This window comes from Nipponia nippon, unplaced genomic scaffold (assembly GCF_047370975.1).
Source record: "Nipponia nippon isolate SJK-2023a ecotype South Korea unplaced genomic scaffold, ASM4737097v1 scaffold_28, whole genome shotgun sequence".
Lineage (NCBI taxonomy): Eukaryota > Metazoa > Chordata > Aves > Pelecaniformes > Threskiornithidae > Nipponia > Nipponia nippon.
In genome coordinates, this window is record NW_028262345.1 from 2,703,090 (window position 1) to 2,722,517 (window position 19,428).

The window sequence follows — 19,428 nt, forward strand, 5'->3', positions numbered from 1 at the left end:
CGATGAGAGAAAAGCCGGTCCTTACCCTGCAGGGGCTCCATCAACAGGTACGTGCTCATCGGCGGCCGGGGGACGGAGGCAGGTGGGACCTGGGACCCATTGGCAGAGCCCTGAGGCCAGTTCCCAGGGCAGGCGTTGAGACAGGGCAAGGGATGGCCTGAATGGCAGTGGACCCCCAGTCGGGGAGCTCGAAGCATTGCCATTGCAGGGGGAGATCAAAAAAGGCTCCACCTAAGCCTCGGGCGAGGCTACGGGAGCAACAGAGGTCCTCCTGGCTCAGCGTGGCGGGCGCCGCGGGGTCCGCAAAGCAAAGCCCCGAAGGTACAAAGTTCGTCAAACTTTATTGATACACTGCACAATCACAACCATCTCTTATTCTTGCCGAATTAGAAAAGGTTACAACTACAATGTAACATGCACAAATCTCAGGTAGTATAGCCACCCTTGGAATACAATGATCGACGGAAACTCAAGACTGGACGTCGTGGCCGTCGGCAGGAGAGACCCGGGAGCCGCGCTCCCCCAAGCACCCAGCCGCCCCCCAAGCGTCCGAACGCGGAGAGCGGCGGTCACGAAGGGGTCCGTTGCCCAGCCAAGCCGCGGCAGGGCCGGCCTCAGACAGCCAACACGTTCCTCACAATGGCACGTTACACGGCACGAGAAAGTCGAACGCCGTCCCAGCAGAGGAGGACAGGGGAGCCGACCTGGCCCGGGAAGGAGAACAGAGGGGTGCGGGGGGATGGCCCTGGCTGCCAGCCTCGGTGTGCGTCGTGGCATGTCGTCGTCACCGCCAATATGCCACGGCCTCTGGCCCTGCACATCTGGGGCTAGTTCAGCACTTCTGCCGCGAGGAGAGAGAAATTTGGGGCTGGTGCGGGGAGGCACCAGGGCGGCGGGGGGGACTATCGTGGGGAGAGCACTGGGGCGAGGCGTCTCCTGCGCCCCAAGGGTACTTTTGGAGGGGGCACGCAGGGAAGGACGTGCGTGCCACCATGCTGGCTGAAGACACCAGCGGAGAAGCAGAGCAGCACCGCAGGGACCGCAGGACGTGGACTCGCCGGGTCAGCGCCGTGCCGTGCCGGATTCCCCACCCATCAGGTAAGCCAGCGCCGGAGCAGCCCCCGCCTCGGGCCACGTATTTTTTTGCCAATCAGCCGTGGTACATGTTGAACGTGCAGGGTGTAGGGGCAGGAGCATCCATTGAGATTTTTGTAGCTGTTGCTTTTTCTTTTTTGCAACAGCCTTGCGCCACGTGCTGGTCAGCACGGGTCCCGGGCAGCCCACTGAGAGTGGGGACAAGAAAGGGTCACAGCCACATAAAGGATGGGGTGGTGGCACGTCGCAGCCTGGAGGTCAGGGGGTTTTTCCTATCTTGCGCGCCTAGGACTGTCAGCCCCAGCTTCCTAGCAGCCACAGAAAGTGGAATGGTGGAGCAGGAGGTTTCAGTAGCAGCAGAGTTTGCATGGGAAAGACGGTGTGTGCGGGGCCATTGCTCTTAAGCCATCTTGTTTATGGAGGGAGAAGCAAGAGGCAAGGCACGGGGAGGCGTCGGGTCAGGACAGGGGGATGCTTTGTGTGCTTGCTCAGCGTGTCGCTGTAGAGTTGTGTCCCTGTGGCAGGCATAGGGTCTGGTGCTGCACGTGACTTTTCAGGAGCAGGACAGGAGGGTCCGTCCCCGGACCGTGGTCCCGAAGTGTTCCTGGGCAACCATGGAGCCACGCCGAGGGGACCGCCACACAGGGTGCTCTTGGGCGCACGAGCCTGAATGCGGGGAGCCCACACAGCCGCTGTTGTGGGCGGCGGGGGAGGGGGCAGAGGCTCCCAGGGTGGCTGGAGGAAGCAGAAGGCGCATCCATTTTGTCGTCAAAGGTCTGTAGCAGCAGGGAGGACTGGCAAGCAGCAGGCTAGGAGCATAGGAGCCATCCTTGTCCCTGCCATGCCAGTGCAGCGAATTGACGGAGCCCGAGCCTCCTCCGCAGGGTGAAATGCATCAGACTCTCCTTGGGCAGGGGCACGCGGCGGGCGTGAGAAAAAGCAGAGTGCGGATGTTGCAGTTCAGGGGTGCTCCCGTGTTTCTTCCATCCCTCAGGGAGGCAGAGATGCTCAGCTGAATGGTACAGGGAGGCCATGCCCGGAGACGGACCGGGGAGGCATGGAGCGGCCGATGTGCAGACCTCGAGGCCGGGACCGTGCAGTCCCATCCCCTCCAGGCGCGTGCAGACAGGTGGGAGCATCGGAGCTGTAGGAAAAGGGGCTTGTTTTGCTGTGTGGCTTACTGCCTCTGCCCAGTGTCGGTAGTGCTGTGCTTTTGATGTGCAGGTTGGAAAGCGCAGAGGAACCTCCCCGACAAGTGCTGGCAGTGCAAGAACCACGGGGCAGGTCCTGCCATGAGGGGAGAGAGCAGCAGAGCAGGCAGGGGGTCCGGAGTGAGGAGGGCTCACATTCCTGGGAGAGCAGCCTCGTGCCCTCAGGACGGGTGGTAGTTATGATGTTAGCTCAGAGAAAGAGTAGCGTGACCCTTGAAAGCTAACTGGTTGTGTCGGGTGACCCCCTTGGAAGGGGCTGGTGAGCATCATGGTTGGGCCACCCTGTGGGGCCATGCCACGGCCTCGGGGAGCGGGAAGGGCCTGAGAGCAGAGGTGAGGCCAGGCAGTGGGGGGCCAGCGATGTCGGGGGTGCTTAGGGAGGAGCTTTGGCGGTGAGAACTGACATTCGGGACCAAGAGGGCTGAAGGCAGAGCCAGGGGCTTCAACCTTGGGGTCTTTTGGGCATAGGCGGCTTAGCAAGATGACGAGACGGACATCTCCGGTGACGGCTCTGGGCAACGCCCACCCCGACGGCTCCGCGTCCCTCCACATCGGGGACAAGGCGGCCACGGGGAGCCCTGTCCGCGCCGGACCACATCCCTGGGGTGATGGTGGCGGGTGACAGTCTGGTGGCACGTGGTGGGATCTGTACAGCGTAACCGGCGGCGAGAACAATCCCGGCACGCGGGAGACGCGGCCATCCTCGGACGCTCGGCGCCGCCGCCCGTCCTCCGGCGCATCGCCCGTCCGACGGAGACGAGTCCCCGGGCGGCGCGGCGGGCCAAGCCCGCGGCGGGGGAGAGGCGCGGTGGGGCCTCCCGGGACCCTCCGCTCCCTTATCAAAAGTCGAGGAGGAGGCGAGCGAGAAGGGTGGCCCAGAGGCAGAGGCCAGCGGCCGCCCGGGATGCCGCATTGCCGCCGTCATGCACCGCTCCGGGCCCTGTGCAGGAGAGAAAAGGGACAGCGTTAGGGCTGGCAGTGAGCTTAAGCGGTCGCGTTCTTGCATGAAGGGCACTGCCCTCCCTGTTGTCCCTGCGTGTCCCCATCCGCTTCACCATGCCACCCCTCCACGGTGCTGGTGCCGGGTGTTTGTCCATTGTTTGGAAAGTGTTGCCAGTGTAGTTGTTGGTGTGGGGTCTCGAGGAGGTAGGCAAGGAGCTCAAAGCACATTTAGGGGTGACATGGTCCTTGTTTGAGGAGGAAGATGCCCTGGGCAGGTGCCAGTCTGTCCCCACCACGCTCGGAGGTCGCCCTCCTCTGAGGATGCTGTGCAGCAGCAGGACCAGCCGTGCTGCATCCCTGCTGGGAAATGAGTCCAGGAGGCAAGTGGGCGCTCCGGGCAGCGACGTGGTTTTGTCGGGAGCAGAACATGATTGTGCAGGCAGGTTCTTAGCAGGGGCATGAGGGAGAGGATGGCATGGAGGGCGGGTGAGGCAGGGGATGCCCAGGAGGGCGTGGGTAGTGAGAGTTGAGGAGGGCTGGGAGACGGGCAGCCGTGCAGCAGGGGTGAGGAGTGTGCTCCGGGATGACCCCGGCATCTTGCGCCTTGAGGTTTTTTAGCCCCGGGTAGCAGAGTTAGTTGGCAAGGCAGCGTGCTTGCATGCCGTTTGCTGCAGGCCGGCCCTCGGCACGGCACAGAAAGGGCCAGCGCGGGAGCAAGCCTTGCCAAGACCCGCTGGCCCACTCTGGAGAGAGGAGGTGGCACCACTGCATGCGTCTGTCAGTCATGTCAGTCACCCCGTGCCATGCATCTGGTGGGGACAGAGCCTGGGGTGGCCATGACAGCAGCTCTCTGGGGAAGACCCCATGGGCTCTTGGGACCATGGGGTTTAGGGTGCCAGGAGGAGTATGGCCGGTGCAATTGCAGAGGGCCAATGTGGGGCTTGTTCCTGTCAGGCAGGTTTCTAGGACGGCCAGGGGAACGGTGGCAGAGCGGAGCAGCCGGATCCCCTTTCCCAGAGCAGAGAAGACGATCGGCGAGGGAGGCTGCCGAGACGCCCATCATGCAGAGGAAGCTTGCATTTTGGCCAGCACGTCTAGGGCTGCGGACAAGACATAAGCAACAGAGACATGCCATAGAGCAACAAAGACATGCCACGGGGAGAGGCTGGGTGTGCATGCAGGTGGTGGGTCACGGTGTGGGGTGCAAATACAACTTCATGATCAGCAAGATACAAACGGCCACAAGAGAGCCGCCTGGGACGGCTGGGACCGGAGACCTCAGTGCTCGGGAGCCGTGTGACTCGTGGCCAGCAACAAAGGCTTGCCAACGCGGGAGACAGCATCGTCTGGACGCGTGGAGTCTCAGGTATGTGGGGACGTTTTGGGGTTGCAGCACGGGGGGCTCCTTGGCAGGCAGACCAGGCGAGGAGGACATGGGCGGGTGGCTGTCGGGGTACGCGTCTGGACTGGAGGTTTGTTGCATCTTGTCGGATGAGGGCTGTTGGGTGCATGGGCGTGCCAGTCAGGATCAGAGACAGCCAGGCAGAGTGAGGGAAGCCGAGACAGTCGCCTGGCAGTTCGCTGAGGGCCAGGTGCGGGGCCCGGAGGACAGACAGGGCGTGGGTCTGCCTGCACTCCCTATGCCTGCGGAGAGGCAGGAGGAGATGACATGGGACGGACGGGTAGGGACAGAGAAGGGTGCAGAGAGGGTAGTGGGGAGAGGTGGCTTGCCCAACAAATGGCTGGCTGGGCAGGGCTAGCATCCTCTGGACGGCGAGGCAGCAGAAGAGCTCAGTTGGTGAGGGTCCATCCGGAGAGCCGGCCAGCATGGTGGGCCAGTGGGGGTGCAGCCACCTGGCAGGGCGGGTAGCAGGGTAGGTCATTGGGTAGGAAGAATGAGAGACCAAGTCGTGGCAGGCAAGGAGCACACACGTGAGGGCCGGACGTTGTGCCGGGGAGGCAGCAGGACAGCCCATCATACAATGGGACGGGCAGAGGGAAGCCTAGGAGGGTAGGTGCCGGTCATTGCCGAGAGGCAGACGGCCGTAGCGACAGCCGGCTGGGTACACCGGCTAAGTAAGGGAAAATAGAGAGGGAGGGAGGGAAGACCGTGGGCGCAAACTGGCGGGCGGGCGTAGATTGAGTGCGAGATGAGGACTGTTGCTGTCTCCCTGCTTGCCTCTGTGTCTGATTCTGTCCCTGGTTTTCCCTCTTGATCCCTGTTTGTCTCTCTCTGTCTTTGCATCCCAGTTGGCCCTGTTCTGCATCACCCCGTCTCTGTATGTGTCCCTGTGCGTCCGTGTCTGCCTGTGTCTCCATCTGTCCCTCTCCTTCCACCCCTGTGTATCTCTGTCTCCTTCTGTCTCCCCTTCTCTTCTTCTGCCTGTGTTTTGCGGCATCTTCCTCTGTCCCCGCCTCTGTCTCCCCATCTGTCCTTCCCTCCCCACCTCCATCACCCCATCCTTCTCCCTCCCCAGGTCTCTTGTGCTCTCTCTGCCCCTCTCCCTCTGTCCATGCAGCCTCTCTCGCCCCGCCTCCCCTCGTGGGCATCAGTCTCCCTCGATGATCCTCTGTCGATCGTCTCTCCTGCTGCCTGTATGTCTGGGTCAGTCTCCCAGCGTTGGCCCAGGCATCCCCCTGGCTGCCGCATCCCAGGGCCTCGGCGTCCCTCCATCGCTCCTTCTGTATCTTGGACTTTCAGGGCATCTCCTTCTGTCCACCTTGGCGCCGGGCTCCCTTTGTTGGTCTTGGCCCTCTGCCTGTCCCCTTTCTCGGTGTCCAGGTCCGTCCTCATCTGTGCCTCCACCTCTCCCTCCCTCTCAGTGCCTGCCTGTCTGTTCTTGCCCTCCTTACTTTTTTTGCATCTCCCTTATTTTTGCTCTGTGTCTCCCTGTCTCGTCGTTTCTGTCTGTGTTTGTCCCTGGGTCCCTCTCTTGCCGAGTCTTCTCTCTCTGTGTGGGTCTCACGGTCCCTCTCCATCCCTGTCTGCCCCCCCCTCCATTTCTGCCCTCTGTCCATCCCTCCTTGCTCGTGGTCTTCCTTTCCCCATCTGTCTGTCTCTCCCCTCCCTACTACCATTGTTGCATCTCCCTTGCTCCCCCGTCTCTGCCACCCTCTGTCTGTGCGTGTCACCCCCGCCTTTGTCTCTGTCGGTGGCTGGTTTATGTGCTCTCTGTGCGCGTCTGTCTAGGTGGCCGGCCTGCACGCACTCTCTGCATCTCTCCCTCTTTGTACCAATCCCTTGTTGTCCCTCCCCTCATCTCTCTCTCTCTGTTTCCCTGCCTCTGTCTCCATCTCCCTCTTTGCATCCTGCTCTCTGCCTCTCTGTGTTCACCTCCCTTTTTTTCCTATGCCGGTGTGCCTCATTGTCCATCTCCCCCCACCTCCCCATGTCTGTCCCTCTCTCTGTGTCTCACTTTCTGTCTCCCCATCTCCTGCTGCCTTCCTGTGTCTCCGTCCCCCCTCTTTCTCTAAGTCCTTATCTCTGTCCCTGTGTTTTGCCCTTTTTCTCTGTATCTGTTTCTCTCCCTCTTTTGGTCTGCCTGTACCTTTCTGTTGCTGTGTTCCCCCTGCCTCCTCCTGGGTCTCTCTCCCTCTCCTGCCCCTTGTCTTGTGTATCTGTCTCTCAATTCCTACTCCCCCTTTGTGTCTCCCTCCATTTTCCATTCTGTGTCTGTCCATTGCCTGTGGTCCTTCCTCCTGTCTGTGTCATGGTGTGCCTGTCCTCCCTTTCTGTAACTACCCGTCTGCCCCTCTCATGGCTTCTCTTTCTGTCCGGTTGCCCGCCCTCCATCTCTCTCTCGCCTTGGTATTTCCTTTTTCTCTGTTATGCCTCCCCTCGCTGTCTCTCCTCTTTTCTGTGTCTGTGTTGTTTTGTCCTCCCCCTCGCTGTCTCTCCCCGAGTGTCTCTGTTGGTCCTTCCTTGTCTTAGTCTCTCTCTCTGGTCCACCACCCCTTGCCCCTCTGTCCGTCCTCTGCGTCTCCCCTTCCTTTGTCATTCCCCCACATCCCGTGCCACATCTCCCTCTGTTTCTGTCTGCCCCCCTTCCTCTGTTCGATGTCACCTTCTCCCCATCTCTCCCTCCCCTTTGGTGCCACCTCCTTATTTTTGTTTCTGGCTGCTTTGGGTTCTCCATCCAGATCTCCCTCTTTCTATTGGTGTCCTGTCCCACCCCCTTGTCCGTGTGTCCCTCTGCCCCCCCGGTGTATGTCTCTGTCTTTCTTGCTCTGTCTCTCGAATGTGTCCCTTGTGGGACCGCCCCTCTTTCCCTCTGCACGCCACCCCAGTCCGTGTCTCCTCTCCGTCCACCATTGTCTTCCTAATGGGTCTCCCTCTTTTCTCCCCTGCAGCCCGGCCACAGGACAACAAGCCCCTGACAGGCACGTTCTTGGCAACGCCTGCGCACACCAACTCACCCCACTTTGGGTGCTACTGAGGACAACAGCACCCCTGCATGCGGACACACTACTGTTTGTTCACTGCAATAAAGTTGTTTTCCTGCAATAAGTTATCTTTCCTCCTGTGGTGCCCAAACCCCCTCTGTCCTGCCACAGGAGGGGGGGGACAATAGGGCTTTTTATTCAAGCCCCCAAGTGCACGGCTGTAGCACACACCAGACCACAACGGGGACAGGCTAGCCTGGTGCCAACAACCAGACATGGGGTTACAATGTGACAGGCCAGCCCGCATCAGGTATTGGGCCTGATCAATAAAAACACAGCAGATCTGAGTGATCAGCGCCTGATAGAGTGTGGTGGACTGCACCTAGGCACAACTGTACAGAAGACAATAGAACAGAAAAAAAAATCCATCCTGTATAATATATAAAATACAATATGTGTAATTAGTACTATATCCTATCAGCTATTTAATACATACTTTTCCTACAATATGTATAATACCCTATCCTATCTATATAATAATGTCCATTGTATCTATTAAATATAATTATACAATATATTGTAAATATTAATTGTGATTATTATATAATATAATATCGTGTCATATATTATATCACATCCTACTCTATCCTATCTAAATAATAATGTCCATTGTATCTATTAAATATAAATGTCCATCCTATCATGTATTAAATATAATTATACAATATATTGTAAATATTAATTATGATTATTATATCCTATCTATATAATAATGTCCATCATATCTATTAAATATAATTATACAATATATTCTAATGTATTATGATTATTATATCCTATAATATATTATATTATATCATATCATATATTATATCACATCCTATCTATATAATAATGTCCATCGTATCTATTAAATATAATATCCTATCTATTAAATATAATTATATAATACACAATATATTCTAATGTATTCTAATATATTATGATAATTTATATTATGATAATTATATCCTATAATATAATATCATATCCTATCTATTAAATATAATTATACAATATATTCTAATATATTAATATATTCTAATATATTATGATTATTATATCCTATAATATAATATCGTGTCATATATTATATTATATCATATCATATATTATATCATATCCTACTCTATCCTATCTATTAAATATAATTATATAATACACAATATATTCTAATATATTCTAATATATTAATATATTCTAATGTATTCTAATATATTATGATAATTATGATATCCTATAATATAATATCATGTCATATATTATATTATATGATATCATATAATATCCTATAATATAATATCCTATCATAGAATATAATGAATATAATCCTATCATATATAATATGATGAATATATATAATATATTATAATTATATATAATTATATATAATAATGAATATATATAATATATATATAATATAATATAATGAATATAATCCTATCATAGAATATAATACAATATATCATATCCTACTCTATCCTAATTTACCAGGACACAACAAATTAGAATACACCACAATCGAACAGACCTGGCCAACCCAGAATAGCGGCGAGTAGAACGCAACACAACAGACCGGAGGAGACTAGAATGCCATAGACCAGAACGGATTGGAATGGACCGGCACAACAGAACGCAACAGGTTAGCCACAAGGAGAGCAGCATAGAATAGACCTGAGCAGGCCAGACCCAAACACCAGAGAGCGCAACAGTACACGAGACCAGCGCGCGCAGAACAGAGCAGATCCAAACTGCCCAGGACAAAACACAGGACTGTTGTTACAACATAGAACAGACCTGAGTCCATTAGACCCTCAGACCCTCCGCAGAGCAGAGCAGGATAGACCTGAACTTGGCACAAATGGGACAAAACTCCAACCAAGCAGCCCACTAGAGAACAAAATAGACCAGACCTGAGCAGACCAGATCAGCCCTCTACAAACTAGAGAGCAGAAACAAATACATGAGAACAGAGCAGATTGGCACAGAATACACTAGATCAGGAAAGAACAAACTTGGGGGGGCACACCAGAACACATTAGCTCCTGTGGAAGGGACCTACACCAATCATCACTTGCAGCTGACTGAGCCCTTCAGGCCTGACCTAACCATCAAAGCAGGTCACTAAGGGTCTCGGTGCCAACAGGCATGGGACAACGGCCGCCCCTCTAGGAAGCCCCCCTCTCCCAGTCTGCACAGCCCCTTTGTCCCCCACGTCACCACAGGACAATGCCTTGACCTCCCACCGTTCCACCCCACCCCACCCCAACTCTCCCCTCCATCTATCCTGTGCCTCCCTGCCCTGAAACACACATGCGTCCCCTCCTCCCTGGGGACAAGGAATGACACTGGGCACTGCCCGATGACAAGTGACGGACCATTCCCCCTACTGCTCCACACTCCATCACTACCCATCTAGCACCCTCCCACCCCAACAGCTACAATGACCCACAAACACCACAATCCCTAGAAGCCACCTCCCCCTTGCCGAGCCCCTACAACGCACCCGTGCCGAAGCGAGGCACCCCACGTGCCACGCTCTCCAATGCACGGCAACTAAAGCCAAAGCCGTGCACCACTCCACCTCAAATCACCAAGCACTCTCCACAGCCCACAAGGCTGCACACCTCCAGGAAGGCCAAGGGGCTATGCCTTGGCCCCTTGAGAGGTGCCCACCGGGTCCACCACTTCCCTATTGCCACCACACGCTACAGTCCTAGACAGCCAGGGGACAGTGTTAGCCCCTGTCTCATCCAAGACACTGGCCCCTGCCACGGCGCAATGCTTTGCCCGCCCCCCCCCCCCCCCCCCCCATTCCGCCCTGATGCTGCCAAAATCCACGCCGGCACAGACACTCTGCTCACTCTCCACGCCTCCTCGAGCCTGCCGCCTGACTCCATCCTCTCCCTTGTGCCAGAGTCCTGCCAGGGGAAGGCCGGCTCCTGCCGGCCACCCTTGGCCCATGACAGCCCCCTCAGCTTACCAAATTGCCATGGGGACACACCACAGCTACACATCACCGTCCTCCATTCCTCAAACCCCTTCCCGACGCAAACCACCCCTCCATGCCGGCACTGCCGGTACAACGTGACAACTGCCAGTAGTCTTGCCAGTACAACACCCAGGAAAAACCCCACACCGTGCACCCGAAGCGCGTGCTCACCTGGCCCGGGCCCCCTCCTCAGCCCTGCGCTCCAGCGACGGCTTGGCCGGGACCCTCTTCTGCACCCACGGCCCTGACTCCACGAAGACGAACGGCTGCTGACTCTGCTGCGCACCCCTAAACACCCGTGAGCCCACGAACGCTGTGCCCACCACCGACCACCACCCGGCTGTGCGTGCCCGCTCGGGCCAATGGGATCTCATCATCTGACGCTTCCTCTCCATGGTATGTCGCCGCTCCAATCTCGGGCCATTGTGCACCTTGACAGCCCGGCACTATTAAATATGGCTGGTTCTGCTCTGTCGATCTCTCGCAGGCCAGCCGCCCACCTCGCCGACGCCTCTGCCTCTTCTTCTTCCTCCCCCTCCTCGCTGTACCTTGCTGCAAAAAAACAGGGCACCTACCATACAGGATGATGCTGGCATTGGTGTTGCCCAGCTTGTTCGTGGCCACACACGTGTAGTTGCCATAGTCCTTCTCTGAGACGTTGAAGAAGGTCAGCGTCGACAGGCGGCCCTTGCTCTCGATCCGCACGCCCTCCAGCCCGTTCGCTAACCTGCGGGAAAATGCAGAAAACAGTGCTCAGAGCACTGCGCCAGCGCTCTGCAACACATCGTGCCCCCTCCCTGGAACCCACACGTTCCCCCACCGGACTCCATGCATCCCCCTAAGATGAGCCTTTTGCCCCATCACGCTGCCCAAAAGCATGCCGCGCTCTCCATCCTGAAACCTATCTCCCAGCCTGACCCACACGGCCCATGTTACCATGAGCCATGGCCACCATCCCCAGGAGGAACGACCCTGGGACCCCCTTGGCCCTTACCCTCTGGCGCTTGGACCCTCTGACGTGGGTGGACCCCAGCCTTCTTCCATGCAAGGCCCTCGGCTGCCTCGCCACCCTTCGGCCCTGGGGCTGGCGTGGTGTCCCCCGCCATGCCACTCCCCAAGCTCCCCCTCTGCAGCCCCTCACCTGGTGTCCTCCTTGAACCACTGAAACTCCGCGACGGGGACGGCCGAGGCCTCGCACTGCAGGATGCCCTTCTGGCCCACCGAGGCACCTGTGTTCTTGGCGTTCGAGATGTACGGTGGATCTGCGGAGACACCACGCAGCGTCACGCTGGGCTCCGCACACGCCTGCCCCGCCACAATTCCCCCCATCCCTTGCACTCACAGTTGACGGTGACTTTGACTTTCCGCACGTCTGGGACGGCCACATCGTTGACGGCGCTGCACTCGTACTCCCCGGACTGCTCCCGCGTGATGCCTGTGATCTCCAGGTACTCGTCCTCGCTCACAAAGCCCTGCCCTAGGAGACATCCCGAACACATGGCATCATCAGCCTTCACCCAGGGAACTTGGAACATCACTTAACATGCATCCTCACCCTCATACACACCAAAAGGCCAGCACCTCCACCCTCCGTAATAGACACCAGCAAACCATGGACAGCCTTTGTGCCACCCCAGCCACCTCTACGGGGACATCTGTCTGTCCCACACAGGCTGAGCGAGACCCCTCCTTGGACCCAGGTGGCTTGTCCACCGAGCCCCGAGCGTAGTCTCACCTTTCCCGGAGAGATGCCGCCACGTGACGGTGGGCTCCGGTCTCCCGAAGGCCAGGCACATAAGGGTCACGCTGCTGCCCTCGTTCACGGTGATGTCCGACGAGATGTTGACAATCTGGGGGGGAACTGCAAGACACAAAGAGCAGAGGCACTGTCAATCCATCAGCTCACCAGGCCTCATCAGCACACCACCCACGTGCCGCCGGGAAGCCCTGGCTGCAAGACCTGCCCCGGTGCTGGACATCAGCATCTGCCCCACCACCCTGTTTGGTTGCCGACCCCACGTCTCCAAACTGGCATCTCAGACCGGAGCCGAGCGTGACCCTAGGGTCTGCTCACCCACTCCCTCCACTGGGAAGGGGCTGGAAACACTGGCCCCCCCGCCACGGCCGAGACCCCGATAACCAGCTCTCGTTATGGCCCGCGACAAGGCTCATATTTTAGCATATTTATTAAAGCTGTTTAAATTACTGAGCGTCTGCTCCATTCAATACCGGCCACGGTGATTTATATTACTCCATCCCCAGATACTCCATCTAATAAATAACTTGGCAATCTCTGCACCCATAAATATCTCCAGCCCTGGCAAAAAGCAATTAAAGCCCGCTCGCCGACGCCGCTTCCCAGTGCTCCAGGCCGCCGGACACAGCCCCCAAAAGGGTCCGTGGCCCGGGGAGCAAACGAGGCTGTATGAAACAACCCCCCCCCCAAACTAACCACCACTCCTACAATGCCAGAAAGGATGCCCCATGCCCCCTTCCCAAGCACACAACATGCTGAGAGCCCCAGTTCATGTGTTGCACACCCAACCCTCATGCCAAGGGCTCTCCCACAGTGCTGGGATGCTGGGATGATCGCCTGAAAACCACTGTGGCTGACACTGGCACTGCCTGGAAGGGGACATGAGGGCTGCCCAGCTCTTCTCTCGCCCCCAGGGACCATCCCTGCCCTGCTGGGGCTGCCGCATCATTGTCCAAACCGACCGAGCTGGGTAAGGACAGAGGGGGACACTGAGGAGATCAGTCTAAGCTGCCTATAGCCACCGGGCTCTGAGCCAGGGTTACAAAACCCCCAAGCAAGCCTTTTGCTCCCAGGCAGCCTCCCAGGTGCAGGAAAAGGACAGGCCTTCCCACGCCTGCTCTCCCAACCGCCTCCCTCCCCGGCACAGAAGAGGCGGCAGCGGGACAAGCCGTGGCAAAGACGTGGCGCGGTCTCCACGGCCCAATGGGCCCTGCAAGGTACTAAATTTCCCAGCAACTTGACACATTAATATAGAAGTACAGTCTGTTACAGCAGAGGGAGATTGTCTGAGTCCTTCAGGGGAAAGCGGCAATCTGAAAATGAAAAGCGTGCGTCGGCGACCGCTGGAAAATGTAGTTAACTCTCGGAGCAGAGCCGGCTGGCTCCGACAGCACAGCCACGATGAGCTCCACTGCGGGAAGGCTGCCGACGGCCCTTCCTCATTCAGACAAGGAGATGATCTTATCCCCTATTACCAGCAGCTTTGCACCTCTCCCCTCCACTAACACCACCTCCAACAGCTACCAGGAGAACCTAAGAACAACAACAGTGTCCAAGACAAGCCTTCACACAATGGGGCATTTGCTGCCCCCTCACAAGCCTGCAAGCCAACCCTCCCTGCGAGCAGTTTTGGTCCGAGATGACAACGGCACCATTAGCAGATGCTGAGACCGCGGGAGGCCTCCGGAAGGTGGCAGGGGACACTGGGCAACAGCTACGGGAGATGCCTGTCTCTCCCTCGGTTGCTCTTACCTACAAAAGCCATGGAGTGGGACGAGAACGACAGAACACGATGCAGACTGCCCGCAAAATCACGGCCGTCGCGCTATCCCTGCCATGCACGAGGCACTGATCTCCCTGCCCGCACCCCTCCCAGCACTTCTCCAGGATGACCCTCTGCTCGATGCTTCACGCTACCTGAGGGGCTATGCGAGCCACGGATTATAGGGGGGAAAAAAAAAGCTAAACATTGTGCAGACACTATCTGCTTCTCACAGACTTACTACATACACATGCTCCCGGTACAGACTAATGCTTGCAGGCAAGCACGCTGCCAGAGGAAGGTGGGCACCTCCGGGGCAGCTAACACCAACTCCAAATGCTTGCTCGAGAGGCCCCGCATGCTCGGAGCTCCTCTTCCTCCCTGAGCAGGTGCTGCAGTGCTCGGCTCCACACCCCAACAAAGAGTTAAAACTAAATAAAAAGAGAACAGTGTATGTCCAAGGAAGCCGAGGTGATCCGCATCCCCCATCAGATATATCATCTGCTGCACGGGAGGCAAAATTAGCTCCATACACCTTTCCTTGCACAGCACCCGCTCCGTGCGTGTATTTCTTGCATCGCCTTCCCACCCCGCCTCCTGCAGGCAGCCCTGCTGGGGCCGGACCCTGGACAGAGGCAGCCCGACAGGCGGCACTGATCAGACAGACAGACAGGCTGGACAGCGCCCCAGCTGTAGACCTGCATGGCGCCAGCCTAAGGATGCTGACACAGCCTCAGCCGCGGCTCTGTCAAGGCTGTCCCCCAGGTCTGTCCTCCAGCAACACACCCCGAGGACAAGGCCACGCTCTCCCGACCTGACATGCATGCAGGGAGTAAGCCGGAGCTTGCCGGAGCATCCTTGCCCTCCCGGCCCTCTCCTGGCTTACGGTCGACATCCCGTTCCCATCCCCTGAGTCCCAAACCACAAGTACAAAGTGACATGCAGAAACCGGTGCTCTGGACACAGATGTGAGCCTGTCCCAGGCACAGAAATACTTTCACTTCTGCACAGAAAATACCACTACCAATAACCACTACGGCCCCAGTGCTCCCATTCGGCAAATGCCAAGCCACACGAATACACGCATCAACCCTAAAGCCCTTCCCTTAGCGAAGGATGCCGATGCAGCGGGCAGATGTGCTGGCAAGGGGAGAACGGCACCTCCCGAACCCCCCAGCTGCGGCCCCGAAGCCGCGGGGGCCGGGGAAGCACCACCGCACTGCCGTGCTGCGCCGCTGCCCGCCCTAATCCGATCAGAAACACCCCCGAGAGCCAGCAGGGACATGCAGCAGAGGGACACCCGTGGAGAGCGCGGGAACCCCGCCGGACGGCTCGATACCCTGCCGCGATGGCGATCGTTGTCTACGAGGTTACTGGGACTTGGAGAAGGACATCTAAGGACATTGATTACATTTCTATAGATCCCACTGGCCAGGCTGTCGAGGACAGCGTCTCAAGGGCACGCCGGCTTTGCCTTGGGGGGACTTAATCCCACGGGAGGAGCGGGCGGGAGCTGGGCCCGCGCGGGGACATGGCCGGCAGTGGACGGGACCCAAGCGCTGGCAGGCGGGATGAGTCTGGCGGCAAACACAACCGTGCAGATAAAACCCAGCTGCGGCCATTCCCTGTAAATGCCACGAGGCAGGTACGGCCAAGGCACACGCACGGCTGCCGTGACAAACACGTCCCACCAGAGATGCCGTGTCTCAAGATGGGGACGTTTTAGGATCATCCCCAGTCACAGAGGCTAAAGGCTCTCCCATCTGCCCCCAAGAGCCCTCCCAGTCCCTGAAGCGACTGCGGATGCTATTTCTGTTCATTTACATGTTGACAGCAACCTTTCCCTGGATTACCTGTGATTTTTCTACATTTTCTGCATTTACCAAAGGGGGGGAACCTCCCCTATGCAGCCCACATCCAGTAGTTACAACATATAGAAGATAAGAAATGATCACCAGGTGAACATACTAACCACTGGAGAAGCGGTGAGAGCGGGGCTGTCGCTCGGCCGGGAAGACAGAGCACCGTTGCCTGCTCTGCCTTTTGCTGGGTTAACACTTCCTTGTGTGCATAATATATTTCCTAAGAGCTTGCTTCTCCGAGCAGCTCCCGCTAGCCCTCACACACGTCACTACATGCCTGATCATACAATAGCTAAGGAAAAAGGGTGAGATGCTCCTGGATTGCTCGAGAGCAATAACGCCGTGATGGGGAGAGGCCCCCACGTGTGGGATGCCCACCCAAATTAAGCAGCTCTCGGCAGCTGTTGGGACAGGACATTGATTCCCAGGGGGCTGCCGGGGTTGCACCGTGGATGGATGTGGCCATCGGTCCCTGTGGGGGTCCTCCCCGGCCCCCCAGCCCCAAGACTGCTCGCTGGATATGGGAGCAAGATGCTCACCTTCCGGAGCTGCGGGGGGAAAAGCGATACAGCAGTGCACGGTCCCTATCCCCCCTTAATCATAGTCCTACATTCCTTGTAAAAGACTACGACTACAAGCAAATTGACTACAGAATAAATCCCGAGGAAGCGAGGAGCAGCGCGGTCTCGCCAGAGCGGCGAGCGGCCCGCAGAGGATTTCATCGACCCTGCGTAATATTAATCACGGGTAAGTTAATGCATAATGTTTGGTAGGCCAAAAAATACATTTGCACTGTAATTTCTTGTTTGTTCGGAAAGCCGGCGAGAGAAATTGAATGTGAAAGCGATGCCACTAAATTCAATAACAATAAGGCCATGATTTATCTCCTTCCTTTACTGCTCGAGACCCGAACCGCCCGATGCGTCGATTCATGGTCTCCGTCGGGCCCGGGCACGTGCCGGTTTCTGCCACCGCTCACGGGGACTGTGAGACGCTGTGCCTCCCCTCCCTCCCGAACTGGGGGCTGCAAATAGCCCTATGGGGTTGGCCATGGCATCACACCTCGGTGACACTGCCACGTCCTGTGATGCTGCGTGCCATACTCGGGATATCCCTCCCAAACACCACCGGCCCCAGCGCCTCCTCCGGGCACCGGCCTCGCCCACGCCGCTGCTCCACGGCTGTCTGGACTGGGGACAAAAGGGACTGGAGAGCTCAGATCTTGCGAGCCACTACCAGACACCCAAGTGTGAGGAGGGATGGACACCACCTTGCCCGGGTAGGCACGGGTCCTGCTCGCGTCGGCGAGGACGCCTCTTCCCTGCTAAACTGCGGGAAGAGACAGCACGTCGGTAATCACTGCATGATCATTGACTACACGTGACGCTGACACACACGACCGCATGCAGGCTGACTCATCTCCCCGCCGCTCCTTAGCACCGATCCCTACCGGAGGCGCTCGCCGTCGTGGCCCCGGACTATTTTTAGCTGCCAGATCATTACTGCTGCATGCCTCGGAGCGGAGAGCCTGTGCAAGCGCCACAGCTGACACAGGCGACTGATGTCCCTCCTCCACATCGTTAGCTCCTAATCCATTAAAAGAGACCTCTTCCTACACTTTTGATAAAGTGAGATGACAGATGGATACCTATGGGCTCTTGAAATCGCTGGACAACAGCCACTTGCCCACCTCTGCTTGCAGGATGGGTCCCCGTAGGGACAGCCCTGCCCGCAGAGGGGGACATCTCATCTTCAGTGCTCTGCGGGGTGACGATAGCCTCCATGGGCACCATCCCACCTACAGCGGGCCATGCTCCTGCCCTGGCACCTCAGCACCCCCTCTCAGACACCTCCTATTTTGAGGAGACACAGCATTCACGCTGCTCCTTCACTTCTCCGGCTACAGCAGGGGCCCATGCCCTCCGACGGGTGATGCTGTCACCGCCGGGGAGCGGGACTGCCGCCCTAGCAGGGGTCGGACGCCTGCCGGAGCTTGCGCCGCCTTCCTCCACAGCACCTCTGGCTCTGCGTGAGCCTCCCTGCCACAGGCAGGATGGAGCTGTCAGAGGTGTCACCGCACAAGGACTCATTAGTGTACGGAAAGTCAGCACAAAGAAGGCAAATATGCTGAAAGCTCACATTTTGCCTGTGCGGATGAGAAGCGCGGCAGGGTGGCACCGGCAGCCTCCGGTCTGTCCCTATGCATCTGCTGAAGGCACCACCGATACAAGATCTTCCCAGGAACAGCTCCTCTTTGGGGCTGATGCCCTTAAAGATGCAGGCATGCACCCGCGAGCCATGTCTCAGCTGGGGAGCACCTGCTGCCAGATAGAAATTGACGTGTTTCCCGGTCTCCAACTCATCTTTGGGTGCGGGGTGTGGGGGATGGCCACAAAGACACATGCAGTAACCCTGTGCAAACGCACCTCGACGTCCCATCGCGCCTGCGGGGGAAGCGACTGGGGGCAAGGAGGTGACATCAGGAGTTTTAACAAAGATTATCATCTCTGATCAAACCCATTCTGATGACAGACCAATCCGAGAGGCTCGTCAGAGTTTACTCTATCGAGATAATGGATTAAGCACATCCGACAGCTACGGTTTGGTCAACAGAATGATTTTTTGTCAAATTTCCCAGCCGAGCAAGCGGCGTGCCACACCACCACCTCGTGCGCCCTACAGGCACTTCATTTCAGAGGAGATCTTCCCTTTCCCTTCTCTGGGTCTTAAACGCTCCCTTTTCACAGACTTCCCCCGGTAAAACACCCTTTGTGTGATTCTTTTATGGGAAAGGATCATAACGCCTGTATTTCAAACGCATCCTCTCTGCTGCGGAGACGAGATTTTCCATCCTGGCTGATATTCCCCAGCGATCGCATCTCTCCCCCTGCCTGCCTGCCTTTCTGCACACCATTTCAGCACAGCTGAAGGAGGAGGAAAGAAAAAAAAAAAAAAACCACACTAAAAACGACCTCCCTACAGATGCATTCGGAGCCCAGGACCATCGCATAGGACCAAATAGTTCGTCCTCCTCCCACAGGACCAGACCACGATGACGTAAGACCCATTGGCATTAAAAGCAAAGGGATTGACAAGCCAGCATGGACCCCTCTGTCCAAGCGAAGGCAAAATCTGGCCGTGCCAGGGACTGACCACTATCGAGACACCACACAAACAAAACGGTGTCTCCCGACTGCTCGCCACGCACCCTTTTTCTCCAGGTTTTTGCCTTGAGACAGGGAAAGCAATAAAACCAAAACTCAGAGTGTTATACCTACTGTGTAACCACCTGTCAGTAAATTTATGAACAATTAGGAAGTGAGAGTGCTTCCCAGGGAGCTATTTGTGCGCGTGCTAAAACGTTCTTTCTGTTCGGAAATATAACG

General features: G+C 56.7%; 1 protein-coding gene across 6 annotated transcripts in view; it reads right to left on the reverse strand.

Moving 5' to 3' along the window:
- Nucleotides 1-322: 322 nt before the first annotated feature.
- The window catches only part of LOC104016637 (opioid-binding protein/cell adhesion molecule homolog), a 303,394-nt gene continuing 284,288 nt past the window's right edge, over nt 323-19,428 (reverse strand). For all 6 annotated transcript variants that reach the window (XM_009469552.2, XM_087763289.1, XM_087763292.1 and 3 more), the window contains 5 exons: nt 12,398-12,523; nt 12,005-12,139; nt 11,804-11,924; nt 11,238-11,389; nt 323-3,246 (listed from right to left, as the gene is read on the reverse strand). In XM_009469552.2, coding sequence (XP_009467827.1) covers nt 3,146-3,246; nt 11,238-11,389; nt 11,804-11,924; nt 12,005-12,139; nt 12,398-12,523 — 635 coding nt within the window. In that variant the 3' untranslated portion in view covers nt 323-3,145. The remainder of the gene's footprint in view (nt 3,247-11,237; nt 11,390-11,803; nt 11,925-12,004; nt 12,140-12,397; nt 12,524-19,428) is intronic.